The sequence below is a fragment of the Lycium barbarum genome, chromosome 3 (genome assembly GCF_019175385.1).
Source record: "Lycium barbarum isolate Lr01 chromosome 3, ASM1917538v2, whole genome shotgun sequence".
Lineage (NCBI taxonomy): Eukaryota > Viridiplantae > Streptophyta > Magnoliopsida > Solanales > Solanaceae > Lycium > Lycium barbarum.
This window is the reverse complement of record NC_083339.1, coordinates 144,123,775-144,141,965: the sequence shown is the minus strand read 5'-3', so window position 1 is coordinate 144,141,965 and position 18,191 is coordinate 144,123,775. Positions and strand designations below refer to the sequence as shown.

The window sequence follows — 18,191 nt, the reverse complement described above, 5'->3', positions numbered from 1 at the left end:
CAAGATAAAGCTTTGAACAAACCAAGAACAAGTGAAGATAACAAGAAGTATTGTTCACGTCATTGTTCACTCGAACAGATTTCTTTATTTTTTTAATAATTTTGATACTGTTCACGCTACAGTAACTTTTTCAGTTTTTTTTTTTCTTTCAAGAAATCCCAAAGATTATCAAGAACGGAATCTTGATAGAACCGCTCTGATACCACTTGATAACAACGCGGTTAGCGGAAGACTTTAGAATTGAAAATTAGAAAGGGGGAAGGATTGATTCTTGAGAAAGAAGAACACAAGTTCAAGTATTTGATACTTAAAACGTTGTTTAATAGTGAAAGAAGGAGTTGAATCAATTAAGAAGAAGAAGAAATGGAGGGAGGGAACTCAAACAAGGAATCTTACCATCGAAGAATCCGAGTTGCGGTTCAAGGTAGAACAAAAAGGGCATAACCCAAAAGAGAACCTCAAAGGTCTTCACAAGCACAAGGCTAATATTATTAATATTCAAACTTAGTTACAATGAAAGAGAAAACACCCCTTTATATAGGAGAAATGGTGGTTGCCACCCTAAAGAAAATAAAGTTGGTCAAACTAAATTAATTAAGGTGCAATTTCCAAGCTGCATAGAAGACCACCAATTCTTTGTTCCAATGTGCATAGAAGACCACCAAACATTTGTTCCAATGTGCGTAGAAGACCACCAAACATTTGTTTCAATGTGCATGGAAGACCACCAACACTTTGTTCAATAAAAACATTAAATGTAGTCAACATAGCATTAAATGATCTTCTAGAAACATAAGTATGGGCTGCTGAACTTGTTCCTTCTTTGGGCATGTTTTGGGCCATAATCCAACTCATCTTGGTCTTCAATTTGGGCCTTCAATTAGTATTAAGACTTTCCCAAAAGATCTACTTTGGGCTGGAGCTATTCCTCCATTACAAGACATGTTTTCATTACCAAATGAAGCCCATTAAAGCATCTTGCGAAAATTAAGCTTCCTTGGTTGCTATCATTTTCTCTTCCACAAGCTTAAACTAATCATAAGTGACATTTCTTAGAAGTGTTAATACAATGAATGTTGAACAACTTATTTAAATAGAAATATAAAAAATAACGACTGAACGAATTCAAAATAAGTTGGTCTTCTTTGCTTGCAATGTTCATGGAACTCGTGTTGAATGTTGTAAAGGAAGGTCCGCTGAACTTTAAACTACTTTATTGATAGTTAAAATCACAACGATATGATGCAAAATATTACTCAGGACCACTTGAACAGCAATTCTCGTATAGCAGTAGAAGACATTTAACTAATGTATTCAACTATATATAGACTAATAGTTGATATTAAAAAACAACAACAAAAAAAACTAACATAGACTAACATTATAATTGTTTTAACAAATGGGCAATTCGCAGTATTGCCCTTATTTTGGGGTGGTCTTTAATTTTTGCCCATCAAAATGAAAGTATTTAACTTTTGTCCTTCGGCTAAAACCTCAGGGTTCCGGGTTCGAATCTTTGCTCAGGAGAAAATTAAAAAAAAAATCGCTAGGCAGAAGTTGCCTACAAACCTTGCCCCATCGGGCATAGTTTGCCTGCAAACTATGCCTTAAGGTAGAGTTTTGCAGGCAAACTATGCCTTAGCAAACTCTACCTGAAGGCAAAGTTTTGGGCAAAACTCTTCCTTGCGAAATCAAATTCTACCTGGAGATTTTTTTATTTTTTTTTAAGTTTTGACTGAGTGGAGTTCGAACCCGGAACCTAGGAATTTTAGGCGAATGGAAAAAATTAAAAACAAGCAATTTGAGGGGCAAAAATTAAAGACTAGTGCATTTGAAGGGCACTGTCACACCCTAATCTCGCTAGGGTGTGATGGACACCCGACCCTTACTTAGAGCCGAGCGAACCCTCTGACTCTTAATACACACATAATCTCATTGGACCTTTAAATCAAATAAACATGAAATGCATGGTAAGGCTTTCAGAAATATTCTTTTTCTTTGTTCTCAAATCAAACAAAATCTGTAATTATATGGACTTTATCACATAATACAGAATGACACATCGGCTGGTGGAGCCGCTTACAACACTGACATTCCATACCCACGACTCTGTCTGCAAAGTCTCTAACTTCGAACAAAACATCATAGCACATATACTCTGACTCGGCAACACTTCCAATTGGAGTTGCCAATCCAGCTGAAACATCTTCTAGCAATGTCCTTTACTCATCTGGGTGTACCTGCGTGGCATGAAACGCAGCCCCCGAAGAAAGGGGGACAGTACGGAATATGTACTGAGCATGTAAGGCATAGAATACAGAAAAGAGGATTATAACTGAAACAGAGATTTACCAGAATCACGTATGACCTTTTAAAACATCAAAGCACTTGCCTTTTAAATGAAAATCATGTATGTCATCATAAATCATAAATGAAAATCATGTATACCATCAGCGTATATCATATATCACAGGACGTGCCCCGGCCCTCTAGTGAGGGACGCGGTGAGTAAATTCATGCATGTCATCACCACGTATCATATATGCATATAACGTGCCCCGGCCCTCCATTGAGGGACGCGGTGAATGGAATCATGTATGTCATCATTATATATCATATTTGCATATAACGTGCCCAAACCCTCCATTGAGGGACGCGGTGAATGGAATCATGTATGTCATCATTATATATCATATTTGCATATAACGTGCCCCGGCCCTCCATTGAGGGACACGGTGAATGGAATCATGTATGCCAATGTCATGTATCACATATGCATGTAACGTGCCCCAGACCTCTTTTCCGGGACGCGGTGAACAGAGTCATCATATGCCATCCTGGCCACCACCCCGTCATCATATCATAATGTCATCATATCATATATAACATGCCCCGGCCCGCAAGTGAGAGGGGCGCGGTGAACAATGCAGAGAAGTACGCACGAGAACATACCCTGGCCCGGGACGCAGTGAAGGACATACTGAGACTTGCACGAACAGAGTAGTGCGAAACCATATGCACATAAATCAAGACTCGATAGATACGTACACTTACCGACATTTGATGACTCAGAAACAAGTTTCGGGTCAATCCGACTTAGTATAAGAAAGTTATGAGCGTTTGAAGTACAGAACCTTCTACGAACGTTTCAGAAGCCTTTTTCGGAAAATCAAAGCGACAATCATATCAAGTACCTTTTAGATATCGTTACGGATCAAATCAAATAGAGCCTTTGGAACCATATGTACGTATCAAAATATATCAAAGACTCAATGGAATAATCAAACGTGCTTTCATTTGAAAATCAAAACTTTAGTCATATCAATTATCTTTCGAATGTCATTCGGAAACATATCAGACAGAACTTCGGACATCATAGATACGCATCAAAACCATATGAAATAGCTTATAGAATTCTTTTGAAAACATATCAAAAGTGCATAAGAATCATAAACAGACTCGGAATCCAAGAATAGAGTAACCCTGAGGTGCATATCATACCTTATTTGGCTCTAAGACATGCCAAAAGAAAGAAAGGGTAAGCCTTACATACCTGTCTCCCGACTAACTAGCTACGCTTATTTGTCCAAACTTGCTAGTCTACATTCAAGAGAGTTGATATAATCATTAGATTCATCGACTTATACTTGTCTTTAGTCTTTCAAATGAATTCATCTATATTCTATCGAAATTTTGGCAGCCTTTCCCCTGTAAATACACCATCCCCGAGAATCTAACTCGGCCAATTTATCAACAACAATACCAACAATCATACTAACAACTTCAACAATCAATCCAAAATATATTCTAACATTAACAACCTTCGTCACACAATTCAACGGCATTTCGTTTATATTCAATTCAATCACATATAATCAAGCCAATACCAATAATCCCATATTCAACTATTAATCCGAAATCATTCTAACATGGTTCAAGAATACTTTAAATAATTCACATAATATTCCAAACAACCCAATCCACATAGTACTTCACCCGGAATTTCATAGCACCACCAAAGACAACAACACGTTCTTTTCTTCCAAATTCATGAACTCCACCAACATTCTACATTAACAACTTCATTCATACAAATATAAGAATTTATGCTAGTGTCACATTAAACTCCACAACGACACCACAACGATTACAACTTCATCTCAAGCCATTAAATCCTCATTTTACATCATAGAATCCACAACGACAACAATCAAAATACTAAATAAATTAGTTCATCACTCCTACACACCACACACCCACACGGCCACAATCCACATACACATGTACCATGAATTCCATCCATTTTTACACACTTCAACATTCACAAATCATCCATAAAACATGTAAGAGAAGGTTGAACACATACCTTTTTCCCCTTATCTCTTCACTCGGCTAGGGGCATGTATTGCACAAATGAATGATTTAATTGCTCCAACAACTCCTTCATGTTAATTAGGGCCTTCAAATTAGTTGGAATACTAGAAGAAATAATTTTTTTTCTTGATCAACTCCATGGAGCCAATTTCCTTTAGCCATGGCCGAATGGCTCCTTAATTTTTTTCTTCTCCAAGTTTCTTCATCTTTCTAAAAGATGAAGATAATATGTCTTATTTTTTATTTTTTTCCATCACTTGTCCTGTTGTCCATATATATATACTTAAGTCCCATAAATAAAAATAGGGACACATGGCCATGGGTGGGACCCATTCTTTATACCACACGGCCAAAGTGGCATTTTCAAGACTTTTCTTGAACATTTGTGAAATTTCCGTTTTGCCCCTAGCCTTTCACAATATTACCATAAGCCACTTTGCGAATTTCCCTTTTTGATATTTTCATACTAATAATATTCATAAATAATATTCATAACAACTTGTACATTAAAATAATTTTTGAAAATGGTCTTGCCTTTAACTTACCACGATTATCTCGAAATATCCGAACGTACAAAATACGGGCTATAACAGGCACCCCGCACAAAAAAAATGTTAACAAATCCATCAAAAATGTAGGAACATTGGGTTGTAGCGGTAAGGTAAAGGAAGGGACAACTGCATATATATACATCTTAAGGAGAAATATTTACGAAACGTGACGATAGTTTTATATTTACAAAACAAAACTTTACAAACCCTATACAAAACATGTTTTTTTTTTTTTAAAAAAAAAAAAATATATATATATATATATATATATATATAAAACAATTGATTTTTTAAATATATATATATTCAATTTTTTTTAAAATATTTTTTTCGCTCAAAAATTTATGTATGAAATGTGTATATCTCACTCAAGGCTTAAAAAGTTCACTCAAAATTTAGTGAATGAAAACGGTATAAAAAATGTATGAAATGTGTATATCTCGTTCAAGGATTAAAAAATTTGCTCAAAATTGTGTGTTTGAAAACAGTATGAAATTTGTATCTCACTCAACTCTTAAAATTTCGCTCACATTTTCGTGTATAAAGTTCATGTTAGATTTCTGTAAAATTAATACTACTACAACAACATTATATACAACTTTGATACAACATTCAAGACTTAAAATAATCGCTCAAATTTTTGTGTAAGAAATATGTATATCTTGCTCAAGGCTTAAAAAGTTCGCTCAAATTTTATGTATGAAATGTGTATATCTCGATCAAAGCTTAAACATTACGCTCAAAATTTTATGCACGAGAATGGTATGAAATGTCTATATCTCGCTCAAAACTTAGAATTTTATTCACATTTTTTGTATATAAAGTTCATATTAGGTTTCTGGAAAATTAATACAACAACAACAACATTGTAACAACTTTCATACAATATTCAAGGCTTAAAGTTTTTGCTCACAATTTTGTGTATGAAAATTATATTAAAATTTCGCTCACACATACACATTTCATACACAAAAATATGAAATAATTTTTTAAGCCTTTGAGCACAAAAAAAAAACAAAAAAAAAAACAAAAAAAAAAAACCTATTATTTTTAAAAATATATATAAAATTATTTAAAAAAAAATAAAATGTTTTTTTTAAAATAATATATTTTTTGGAAAAAAATAAAAAAGGAAAAAATATATGAAAATCCGTAATGTTTCGTAAGATATCATTATAGTTTATAAATAAGGAAAACTATTTATATATTTTGTAATAAGGAATCTTAAGTACCCTGATTAATTTTCCCGTAAAGGAATGGACTTGACTAGGGATGGGCATAAATACTGAAAACCGAAAAACCGAACCGAACCGAAACTTGAACAAACCGAACCGAACCGAACTAGTTTGGTTCGGTGTTTGGTGTCCACCTTCAAAAAACCGAAACCCAAATAGTCGAACCGAAGTTTGATAAAACCGAACCAAAAAACCGAACACACACCAAAATTTAATACATTACCCAAAAAAATTAAAATAGTCCAGGCCCATTAATTTTAAAGCAAAAAAAAACTAATTGTAACAAGCCCTCTTTTGCATTTGTATCCCTAATTTTCTACTTCAGTTGAGAAAATCAAATATGTTAAGGAAGGCAACTAGGATGCGTCTTTAGGATTAATGTATGTCCTTTATGTGTTTTCTTAATTATTCTTACGGTATGTATATAACACCTAGTAATCCTATATCATGGTTATAGTTTTCTATTCTTGTATATCCTGTTTGTTTGATTTTGATTTCAATTTATCAATTTTATGTTTTATTGCTTTTGAGAATATGAATTAGTGTCAAGGGAATCGCTTCTAATATCATATAAAAAAAAACGAATTGAAAAAACCGAAACCGAACCGAACTTTAAAAAACCGAAACCGAAAGAACCGAACCGAACTAGTTTGGTTCGGTGTCCACTTTCAAAAAACCGAATCCGAAATAGCCAAACCGAAGTTTAATAAAACCGAATCGAAAAATCGAACGCCCACCCCTAGACTTGACATTGCTGGACTAAGAATTTGGAAAATGAAAGGACCTGTGGCCTATTTACTCGTTTGTAGTAAACTAGTAATACAAAATGTACAAACTAATAGATTCATATTTTCCTGTTAACTGAATTTAATTATTTAACAAATCTAAAATCGAACCGAATAACTGAATTATTTAAAAACTAAAATAATTCCCAAAGTTTTCTTATTTGTGAAAACTGAACTGCTCAGTTTGAAATATTTATGAAAGAGTGGATTAGTTTGAAACCATAGCCTTAAAAGTGACTATTGGTGTTATTTTTCAGTTGACCCCGCAACTGTCCTGTCTTAAAAAAAAAAAAAAAAAAAAACTCTCTTGTTCGCAAGCCCAATTGAACCAAGTGTTGGGTAAAAGCAAATTTAGACGGTGAAATAACCCATATATACGGCTCACGTATCTAGTTTGCAGTCAATGTTATCCACTGTATCATCATTGTATAGACAATGTATCTGCTCTGTATAGACATTACATATGCTCTATATATATTGTATATGCTTTTGTATAATTATGTATAAACACACGAAACCAACTCAAATTACAGTGTACAGATAATGTATCGGTTCTGTATAAATATGTACAAATAATGAATCCACACTACTATACAAAATCAAAGGTGAACCAGATTGTCTTCTTTTCAAATTTTCAGCTACTCGAATCGGTTCGAACAAGTTCTAATCACCACCAATCTATTTCCCAAAGTAGATTTCCAAATTCGAGATAATTCAAAGCTTAGAGACCCCAACAATGGTGGGCTTTGGATTTTTAAATCTTCACCCTCAATAATCGCTAAACTAAGCTCAATCGAACCCAAACTTCAAAATCGTCTTCCTTGAGCTATTTCCAACAAAATGAGACAACACCCATTCGAGATTTCACAACAAATTTTCAGATAGGGCAAACCCAGATTCTTCAAAAGATGTGATAATGGACTGTATTTGGTCTTTTGACATTTCTCTCCATTGAAAAGTCACTTGCATTTCAATTTGGTCTACTTTATATTAGAACTTGGAGAACATTTTCAATTTTTTTTAAAAAAGCTTCAACATCAGTGATCAAGAATAATATGATTATCCGAGTAAAAGAAAAGAAAAAAAAGATGTGAAGCGTGGTGGCCCAAAAAACGCAGCCTTTGAATTAGTCATTGTAGGGTCTCTTGAATATTTTCTTGAATTTAATTCCTCCGTTGCTCTTTGGTCCAAATGCTTTTTGCTTCGAAAATGAAGCGGGAGGCCACTCCATATGCCCAAATAATTTAGCTCGCAAAATGTTAGAGCCTTAGAGGTAAAAACAAACAACAATGACCTAATAATACCATCCAAGACACTATATTCATAAGGATATTATTTCTTATTTACAAAACATAACAACTTAATTACAAATCATGATTTGAAAAATTAAAAGCCCACCCTTCCCTTCCCCTTTTCCCCATCGCCACTCTTCCCTTCCCCTTCTCCCCCCTCTACTCAACCTTTGCTTCAGATCTAAGAATTATAACAGGTGACTATGTCCAGCTATGTTAGAACCTCGACAAAGAAAATGGCAAGATGAAGGAAACATAGTTTTTAAAAATTGCAAGATGAAGGAAACATAGTTTTTAACTGATATCCAAATGTTGGAAGTGGCAGCAATAGAGTTTTCCAAAGAAGAATAAGAAGAAAAATTGTATTAAATTAATATTAACATTATATGAAAGTTATATACAATGTTGTTATAGTTGTATTAAATTTTATCCGAATTTCGAAGCGAGATTCAAAATTATGTTAAATTTGTATGAATATTATATGAAAGTTGTATAAAATGTTGTTATAGTTGTATTAAATTTTCAAAAACCTAACATGAACTTGATACAAAATTTATACAATTATATGCATATTTCATACCTTTTTCATACCTGAAAAATGTGAGAATTCTAAGCTTTGAGCGAGATATACATATTTCATACACAAAATTTGAGTGAAAATTTTAAGTCTTGAGCGAGATATACATATTTCATACACAAAAAATTGAGCGAAACGTTTAAGCCTTGAGAGAGATATACACATTTCATCAGTTTTCATACACAATCTTGAGCGAAAATTTTCATATATGTTTTGTAAGAAATCTATCATTTTGTTTTGTAAACTGAAAAGTATCATCATATTTTGTAAATATACTCTATTCTCATGTATATATACCTCATTCTCCCAAAACAAAATTCGTACTGTTCTGGGAATAATTTCATAAAGAATATAGGAGCCAATTCTGAGCCAGGTATGCGACACAAGCTTTCTATGGTAGTCAGTCGAATTTCAGTAGCTTATGGTCAGTAATGAAGGAATTTATAGACAATTCTTTGTGCTAGTTCCATTCATGAATTAATTAAAGCAAGGAATGCAAATTCTTGCGCACTATATAGCTGTCTTGCAAGTGTATGCTAACTCTTTTTCTATTTCGAGCCAATGACTCAATATGCTCATTTTCTATTGGTAAAAACGCTTCACCTTTTTCACATCAAGTTTTGTGGTCCAACAATTTCCCTAGCAAGTTGCCAAGTGTAAAATTTATATTTCTTTTTTTAAAAAAAAAAAAAAGGAAAAGGAAGCATCAGTGTAGAGCAAATAGAGGACGAAAGTGTGAATCATTTATTTAACCAAATAATAATTGTAGATGCTGTCGTCCATCTTTGACAGCACAAAAGCATTGATGCTTGCAAAATTATTAGCTATAATAGTGTACGGAGGATCTACATTTGCAACCATATTAAGTAAAGTTGAGAAAGAATTAGAAGTAAAAAGTAGTGGGGGAGAGAGAATTTGGTAGTTGGCTAAGTAGTTGTCACTAAAAACGATGAGCAAAGCAAAAGGTAAAACAGTGTGAAATCCAGCAAACTTTCTTGTGAAAAACACAAGGTGGCTACAATAATAACAAAAAATTCAATGTAATCTTATGAGTAGAGTTTGAGTAGGCTAAATGTATTTAGATATAGAGATGTTTCTGATCGACCCTCATCTCAAATAAAGAAAAGAAAAGCATTTCAAAGCAGTTTTCCACACAAAAACACAAGATGAGAAAAGCATTTCAAAGCAGTTTTCCACACAAAAACACAAGATGTCTACAGTGGCAAATATAAGACATACTCCCTAGTGTTTTTTTCCTTTATATTGAGAAATTCTTGAAGATTGTGCACCGATTCAAAATTCAGTGAATAATGAGTCTATTCCTTATCTTTTTCAATTAAAATACCAATTTTTTTAGTTAAACAACATCAACATGCAAATTAATTCATACATCATAGTAAACGCGTGATCCTAAACAGTGATATCAGAATCAAGATCATGAGTTTGATTTCCAGGAACATGTTGAATGCGATTAGTGTTGAGAGGGAAATTGTTGGGTAACACCAACGTCCTGCTTACGGCAAGGCCGAGGTGATGAGCCAGGGATGGCCTAGGCCGGAGCCACAGTCGAATATGGTGTTTTCTTGATATGTATGATTAAAAAATAAAGTTGAGTCCTTACACAACTATAGTTTTTGATATGATGGTAAACATGCAGTCTTAACAAACGCCATGTGCTATAGCTTTGGGGGCTAAGACATGTCCTTAGTTTGAAGCAAACAATTGATGACACTACTACTTTACAAAAGCAAACACATGGTAACGATAATATCATTAGTGAATAGTGGTGACTCATAGTCGGCACACGCCATTCTCCGCAGTTTGTTATTTGGACAATAGTTTGACAAAGACACTTCTTGGAAAGTGCAGGGGCCACCAATTTGCCATTCTTTTATTGTATCTGTAGCAAAGTTGTGCCCAACACATGAGCAAAAGCCAGGCTAGTCTCTACACAAAACTAGTCAGCAATCAACAAAATGACCCTTTTATATTACCCTTTCATCCCTAAAATACAACAAATTCAAAAACATAATACCCCACGGTCTACCCACCTTTTCTCCCTTAATCTTGCAGGAGGGTCCATCTTTCACCTGACTAATCAATTCAATAATATCAAGATATCAAAGTTATGCAGTCTCCAATGTTTTCCCATCAAGTTGCCTTGTTCAACTTGACATCTTCACTTATTCTTTATACCAAACAAATCTAATTAGATAAGTACAAAATCCTCGTGCTGAATCACATAGTTAGTGGCGATAATAACGCCATTAAATGGACTTTTTATAAAGCTAGCTATGACTAAAGCATTATAATAACATCATTGATGATCAAAGCTTGACAATGAAATTAGCACTGCTAATAGTAGAATAATTACAAGATAAAAAGAATATGTCTAAGAAGACTATCTTCTCTTTTCCTTCAGATTACAAATACAATTACAATAAAGGATAAGAGTGACCAACTTTCCAGTCACAAAGAAGAAGTCTCACTTTTTGACTCTCACACTACAATAGATACTCAATACAAACTTAGCCTAATGCTAAAAATAAGAACCCTAATTTAATCCCAAAGGAAAGTGGACAATCTTTTGACCTATCTCTCCTCTTTGAGTATTATTTTTCCGCGATATTAACTGAACACTCACTCATTCATCACCTAATAAACATATTCACAAACAGGATTTGAATGGTTTTGGAAAATAATATAACTCATCGCGACTCTCTCTTTCTTTTATCACTCTATATACAAAGCTAAAACGAATTCGTTTTGGTAATAACTCACCTCACCTCAAAAATCTCACATTTTTATCCGTCTTTGATTGATTTTTTCATCAACCTAAGCTACAGCAGAAATGCTGCTGCGGCGATTGAAGCCTTCGATCCTCACAGTAGCTGGCTTGATCCCGAATTTCACCTGAGCACAGCTTCCTCCGTTCTTACGAGAGGAGGCGGAGGGTGGTGGTGGTGAAGGTGCAGCTGGTCCTTCTGGAATTGCAAGTATAGGAACAAAATTGTTGTTGCTGAACTCTGAATCTTGAATTAAGGGATTCGATGCCCTGCTTGGTGGAGATCCAAAAAAGAACGGCGGAGATGAAGCCATATCAAAATTGTCCGTTTCCATATCATAATTCCCCTGCTTATATATTAAAAAAAAAAAAAAATGTCAACAGCAGTAATTGGATTATAAACAATTCACATCACAAACTAGATCATTTTCAGATTAATTCTACAATTAGTAAAAATAATATTTAATCTTCCACTTGAAGCGAAAGCTAAAAATTGAGAAGGCATCATATTATGAAAAGCAAAATGCAAAAAAAAAAAAAAAAAAAAAAAGGGTTTTTTGATTTTCCATTATTGGGCCGTCCGCCGAAATTAATTACAGGCGCTAGCCAAAACATACAAAACCTATACACTGACCATGTATATTTTATGTATGCCATATGTATATTTATACTTCATATACAAAACTTATAGATTTGTTGCTATTATTCTTTTGAGCGGTCCAAAAATGTAATTATCCCAAAAAAAAAAAAAAGGGTTTTTTGATTTTCCATTATTGGGCCGTCCGCCGAAATTAATTACAGGCGCTAGCCAAAACATACAAAACCTATACACTGACCATGTATATTTTATGTATGCCATATGTATATTTATACTTCATATAAATAACTTATAGATTTGTTGGCTATTATTCTTTTGCGCGGTCCAAAAATGTAATTATCCCAAAAAAAAAAAAAAAGGTTACCTTGGTGAGGATGATATCAAGAAGTTCAGTTCCGGCTTTCAAATCGCAAGGCTCAGATTGCTGATTACTGCATTAAACCAAAAGATAAAACGAATTAACAAAAGAAAAAAGAAAAAAAGAAGGAGAATTCACCAGACAAAAAAGATAAAAATGAATTTAACATACTTGATTTGCAGGAATCGAGAAGGTCTGATTGGTTCATTGGGTTGAACATATGAAGAATTGAATAACCCGACCCGACGAGGTTTGGGGCAAACAACACCATCACAACCCACCAAGGCCTTTTGTTGATAAACGCACCTATTCATTTTTTTTTCTTTACACAACAGATCTAAAAGCCTGAATCAACAAACAAGAAAATAAGAATATTTATCAAACACTTGAGATCTTTATGACTAAATCTATGAACATATATGTTTGATATTACTAATATAAACATGATGATGATAAGAAGTGAGGGAATATGCTTATGGAAAAATAATAGGATTATTAGAAAGAGAAATATGGAAAGGGAGAAGAGGTGTAGTTAGTTACCTAGGTGGGTGGGAAATTGGTGGTGCCTGTTAAAGGCGAAAATGGAGGAGAGAGATTTTTGGAGTACACACAGAGAGAGAGAGAGAGAGAGGAGTTAAGGGATTGGGGACACACCATTCATACAGGTGCAGTAGAAGAGAAACATAAATAAAATGTAAGAAAAATTAAAATTAAAAACTGTGTGTATAAAATTATTTTGGTGGGATTCTGTACGGTTTTAGCGTGTATTGCACGTGGATAATCTCACCAGTATTTTTCTCAACTAAACTGGTTGAAAATTTCAAATATGCCGGAACTATAATTCAAAGATACACTTTTCTGACGAAAAAATACCAAAATTTTTAATAAATTATTCTCTGAGAAATTAACTTTTACAGATTTAACAAAAATAGTCTACGGAAAGATTGTAAAGTCTGCATACACTCTATCCTATTCATGAAATTTAACAAAAACAAAAATCCGATGCTAACTTGAAAAATGCTGAGAGTAACTTTTTTAGGCAAAACGCACTGTTCGCCCCCAATCTGTTGCAGATAGATAACAACACAAGATCACATCAAATAACTCTTTGACCTAATAAATAGAAATGAAAAAACATCTTCGAAAGAGTGTCTAATGCAAACTAGATGGATTTTTGTATACGGGGGTATGCAGGATGGCGCATAAATTAGGGGCAATTTTAGCCCTTTTCCGCTATATGAATAATACTGTTTGCAATTTTCAGATGCTTCAATAAATCAAATTCATTAACATTCAATATTATGATCATGGTGTGACATATTTTCCATCAAAAAGATTTATCAACTATCCCTGTAGTTTGTTCGGTTCCATTCTGTGATACATTTCTGTTGTTCTTTGACTGTCTTATCTAGGTTCTAACCTGTTCTTCTATTTGGAATGAGAAGTAGATATGCTGACCTGAAGAACAACAGATTGACAAACTACACATTTTAATTTTTGATCAGGTGCTTAGTGACAAGGTGTGTATGGGTAGCAGGGTAGGAATGTATTTACAAAATGAGTAAATTTGATTTTCCAAAAGTTATACTCCTTTATCTCTCCTTTGTTAATCCACCAACATTCTTCCCAAGTCATTTGTTTGTTCTCTTTAGTCTTCACGGAAATTACTCCATGATTACATTTAGGGCTTGTTACTATTCTCCATGATCGACAGGGAAATATGGCTGTGTATTTGCTGTAAGCACATGTCAAAATTTGTTTGATATCAGGAATGTCTGGTAGAGATTCTAGAGATAGATAAAGAAGGTAAAATATCATTCTTCCCTAGCCGTATCATCACACGATTGGGTACTGAATTTCAAACTCATTAGAAAAAAAGTGCTGCTAATAATTCATTTAGCTAATGTAATGTTTAGAGAAACTGCTGGCTATTGAAAAATATTACAGTTCTACAATATAATAGTAGTACTATATATTACAACAATTTATCTTGGAAGATTTACTGGAGGTTCCAGGCTACTGACAAGTATGCCGAGATCAATGTCTTTGTCTTCAAACTTCTTAATGAAAGGGTGACTCTGAAATTCATATTGTCGTAATGTGGGTGAGTCTTAACACATTTAAAGACAGTAACTAAAAGGAAAAACATGAAAGATGATGCACTAAGTAATACTTACCAAAAGGTCCAACGCTGAAGATCTATCCCTTGGATCCTTTTGAATGCTGTGTTAATAATGCAATGCAGTTAGCTAGATTATCATTACCTAACTTTAAATCCTTGCACTACTTGAGACACACCAATTAAAAACTTTAGCCTAATGTTTCCAAACAGATTCTCCTTAAATCAGGCAACACACATGATGTGAATAGACAATGAGGAAACTAGGAGCTCTTTTTCTTGTTTTGGGAAATTAAATTTAGGGTGAAGAATTTAGTCAGATGCCAAATTCTCAAAAACAATGAAGTATGCCGTCTTAATTCAATAATCGACAAGGTGATCGAGAAAGATAGCAACATAAGTAAATGTGGGGGGCTTGGGGGATCCATTATCAGCTCCATCTTTGCTGATGTGGAGTAAAATAATTGGTGAGTGGAGGGCCAAAACTCCAACACCAACTTGCTTCATGAGCGCTATTCAAAATGTTAACACATAAGCAAAAGAAATTATATCCTTACCAAGCAGAAACAAATGAACAGAATTCTGGGGAAAATTGATCTGCTGGAGCAGAAGGGGGTGGACTGCTAACAATAGCCTCCAGAAGCTCATAAAAGCTCGGCCGCCCTTGCTGGTCTTCCGACTGTATGTATGGGAAACGCCCAATAGCACATTCAAGGATGACCATGCCCAAGCTCCAGATATCACTCTTGTAGTCATAGGTACTTCCACTTATTCTTTCAGGCTTAATCAGGGTAAAGAATGAGTCAGTTTATAGTTAAACACATCCAATCGCGAAACTATTCGGGAAGGAATTGTTCACAAAATAGCTGAAGTGATACTGTATTAAAATAGCAAGCACCAAAGCACAGAATAAAACAACTCTACTTACTGCCATGTAATTATAAGTCCCCACAAATGTATCCCTTTGACCCATAGAGCTGGCTAGCATTGCACTTACACCAAAATCGGTAATTTTTACCTCCCCTTTGTGGTTCACTAGCAAGTTTGACGGCTTTATGTCTCTGTGGATAACATGTCTCTCATTATGCAAGTAGACAAGACCTTGCAAAACCTGGAAAGAATATATTAATCACTGAAGCAAATGTTCATCGTCTGGGGAGCAGAAACTTGTTCAAAGATTAGTTTCTAGAAAGCCAAGAACCTGTTTGCAGACAACAGCAAGATATGGTTCAAGAATAGTCTTGAGTTGCCCGATTACATCAACTAAAGATCCACGGTCCATATACTCCAAAACCAGAGATATAGCTCCATTGTGATAAAAAGAGTGGTAGCATACAACAACATGTGGACATTGTGATGCTTGATTTATTTTAAGTTCTTGCACTATCTGCTTACGAATTTCTTCTTGTATATTCATCTGGATAACCTGGATCAGAAGCAATCATCCATCAACATTAAAGGAGGTGACCAGGATGAAGTTAAATCAAAATACAACTTCAGTGCACCACTGCAACTAAAAGTGGCAATGGATCAAATTGCACCAAATGGCCAAGACATGAGAGTCAAATTGCACCAAATTGACCGTGAAGTGAAAGATTTTGCAAATTGTTATTCCAAGTAACTAAGAGACTTAAGACGCGTGTGCTTGTTTGGTTGCTTTATCCAAATGCTAAAATGGTTCTCTAATAGGTTTTAGAATCTCTTTTTCACATTAGTGCGGTCAGTCTTGGATGCTACACCTTGAACAAGTAAAGTTGTTCTTCTACAATTCATCGATGGAGGATCACTACCATAGCCAATATTGCATGATATCAATATGGGAGACTTTTCTTTATATAGTTATAGCGCACTGGAACTATATATTATTATAAGTTGCCTATATCGTCCTAATTGCAAGCAAACATCAGTAACCAAATAAATTGGAGAAAAGAGGCTTGGCGATTACTGACCTTCAGAGCAAACAAAGTTCCAACCCATTTATGACGAACAAGTTGAACAACACCGCCACTTCCCTTTCCAATGACTTTGATTGTTTCAAGATCTTCCAACGAAAACTGAAGATCTATCTCCTTAGTTTCTGAGGGCTGTGAACATTACAGCACAAGACACCGAAACTTTCTATCAGGTCACAGAAATGTCCAACAGCATATTCTCAATTAACCTAAATCTAATTATATATCTGCTCACTAACTAAACAATTAATCCTTAGATAAAGCTAAATTCAAATTTTGAGGAAATAATACATTAGACACAAATATCTCAAATCCACAAAAAGTTAACAAATTGAAGTTTCCAAAGTATAATGTCAAAGCAATGAGAGCTAAATAACAATTAAGGCATCTCAGGTTGGAGCCACAGCTGAAAATAATTGTAATACGAAAACATTAACTACAACAAAAATGGGGAAATTGCAAGAAAACTCAAAGTTATCTAAACTGAAAAAAAACTAACCAGAGATTCATTCTCTTCAGAAATCAATCTGAGTCCTTTTTGGTTCAAAAGTAAATCCCCATCATGAAAAGTTCCACTCGCAGTCCTGAATTATAAATACCAACAAGAAAAATCATCAATTATCACTTTTTTACTAAATTAACGGGATTTAAAAAGAAAAAGAAATTCCAGCAGGCGTATGTAATCGACGCGGAGCATAAATTTATGTGTAAAAATTTATTAAAATTGTAATAAATAGTAGATATGACCCCATAGATATGAACTCATAACTTTAAAAATACAACGGGTTCAATACTAATGATCTTGAAACTGAACTCATAGAGTTTAAATCCTAGATACTCATGTGTTATTAGTATATAAGTAGATTTGCGGAAATGAGTAAGAAAGGTAGTTACAAGAAGCTGGAAATGGGAGTATCTTGAGCAGGTACAGAGAGCTTAAGTTGCTTCAATGGCTTCGTCGTCTTCATAATTTGAGTTGATCGCCTAGGGTTTGTTTGGCAAGTGGAGATTTCAGTATTTTGAAAAGTGAAACGAACCGCCCAAATAACCACTGATTTTCAAACTCAAACCAGTGCGGCAGTGCTAATATAACGTATTCCCCAAATTATATATTCTATTCTACTAATCCTGTGAAGCCCGTGCTGAACCCGGATCCAAGATCAATGTAATAATGCTCTTCATAGGTTTTAACTGAAAAAATAATAATTTGTGTACGTTTTTTAAGCACAACTCTTCTAAGATGATAGCTTCTTAATCATGTAGTATTCATTTTTCAAGTTTTTAATCACATAATTAGATAATTTACTGAAAGAATTGTTATAGGAAAGCAAGTTTGCTAAGGAATAAACAGATATCAAAGAGACGGAGATAACTTGATGTTTAGTAATATAATTTAAAGTATGCAAAATGATTTCAAACTGACTACAATCATAAATTGAAAATTTTAAAAAAAAATCATAAATTGAAAAGGATATTTTAATATTTTATGAATTTGTGAGCATATAATTTCTAGTTAGAGGCAGGAATAGCATATTTTGGTATTTATTGATTAATTACTCATAATT

General features: G+C 34.0%; 2 protein-coding genes across 2 annotated transcripts; both read right to left on the bottom strand.

Moving 5' to 3' along the window:
• Positions 1–11,203: 11,203 nt before the first annotated feature.
• On the bottom strand, positions 11,204–13,258 carry LOC132633282 (uncharacterized). The gene is made up of 4 exons (XM_060349588.1): positions 13,096–13,258; positions 12,727–12,900; positions 12,562–12,628; positions 11,204–11,946 (listed from the first exon to the last, which is right to left on the bottom strand). Exons 2-4 carry the CDS (start codon positions 12,867–12,869, stop codon positions 11,650–11,652), a joined length of 507 nt encoding a protein of 168 aa, XP_060205571.1. The 5' UTR covers positions 12,870–12,900; positions 13,096–13,258; the 3' UTR covers positions 11,204–11,649.
• Positions 13,259–14,349: 1,091 nt separating this feature from the next.
• On the bottom strand, positions 14,350–17,813 carry LOC132633281 (mitogen-activated protein kinase kinase 6). The gene is made up of 8 exons (XM_060349587.1): positions 17,521–17,813; positions 17,126–17,210; positions 16,624–16,758; positions 15,876–16,100; positions 15,603–15,785; positions 15,232–15,455; positions 14,733–14,778; positions 14,350–14,633 (listed from the first exon to the last, which is right to left on the bottom strand). Exons 1-8 carry the CDS (start codon positions 17,592–17,594, stop codon positions 14,541–14,543), a joined length of 1,065 nt encoding a protein of 354 aa, XP_060205570.1. The 5' UTR covers positions 17,595–17,813; the 3' UTR covers positions 14,350–14,540.
• Between the last annotated feature and the right edge of the window lie 378 nt (positions 17,814–18,191).

Excerpts from the sequence above, each read along its gene's own strand:
- LOC132633282 (XM_060349588.1), bottom strand. The coding sequence starts at position 12,869 with ATGAATAGGTGCGTTTATCAACAAAAGGCCTTGGTGGGTTGTGATGGT. Across the intron at positions 12,629-12,726 it reads TCTCGATTCCTGCAAATCAA|TAATCAGCAATCTGAGCCTT; the intron begins GTATGTTAAATT and ends GGTTTAATGCAG. Across the intron at positions 11,947-12,561 it reads TTGATATCATCCTCACCAAG|GGGAATTATGATATGGAAAC; the intron begins GTAACCTTTTTT and ends ATATATAAGCAG.
- LOC132633281 (XM_060349587.1), bottom strand. The coding sequence starts at position 17,594 with ATGAAGACGACGAAGCCATTGAAGCAACTTAAGCTCTCTGTACCTGCT. Across the intron at positions 16,759-17,125 it reads CTGAAGAGAATGAATCTCTG|CCCTCAGAAACTAAGGAGAT; the intron begins GTTAGTTTTTTT and ends TAATGTTCACAG. Across the intron at positions 16,101-16,623 it reads GAACTTTGTTTGCTCTGAAG|GTTATCCAGATGAATATACA; the intron begins GTCAGTAATCGC and ends CTTCTGATCCAG.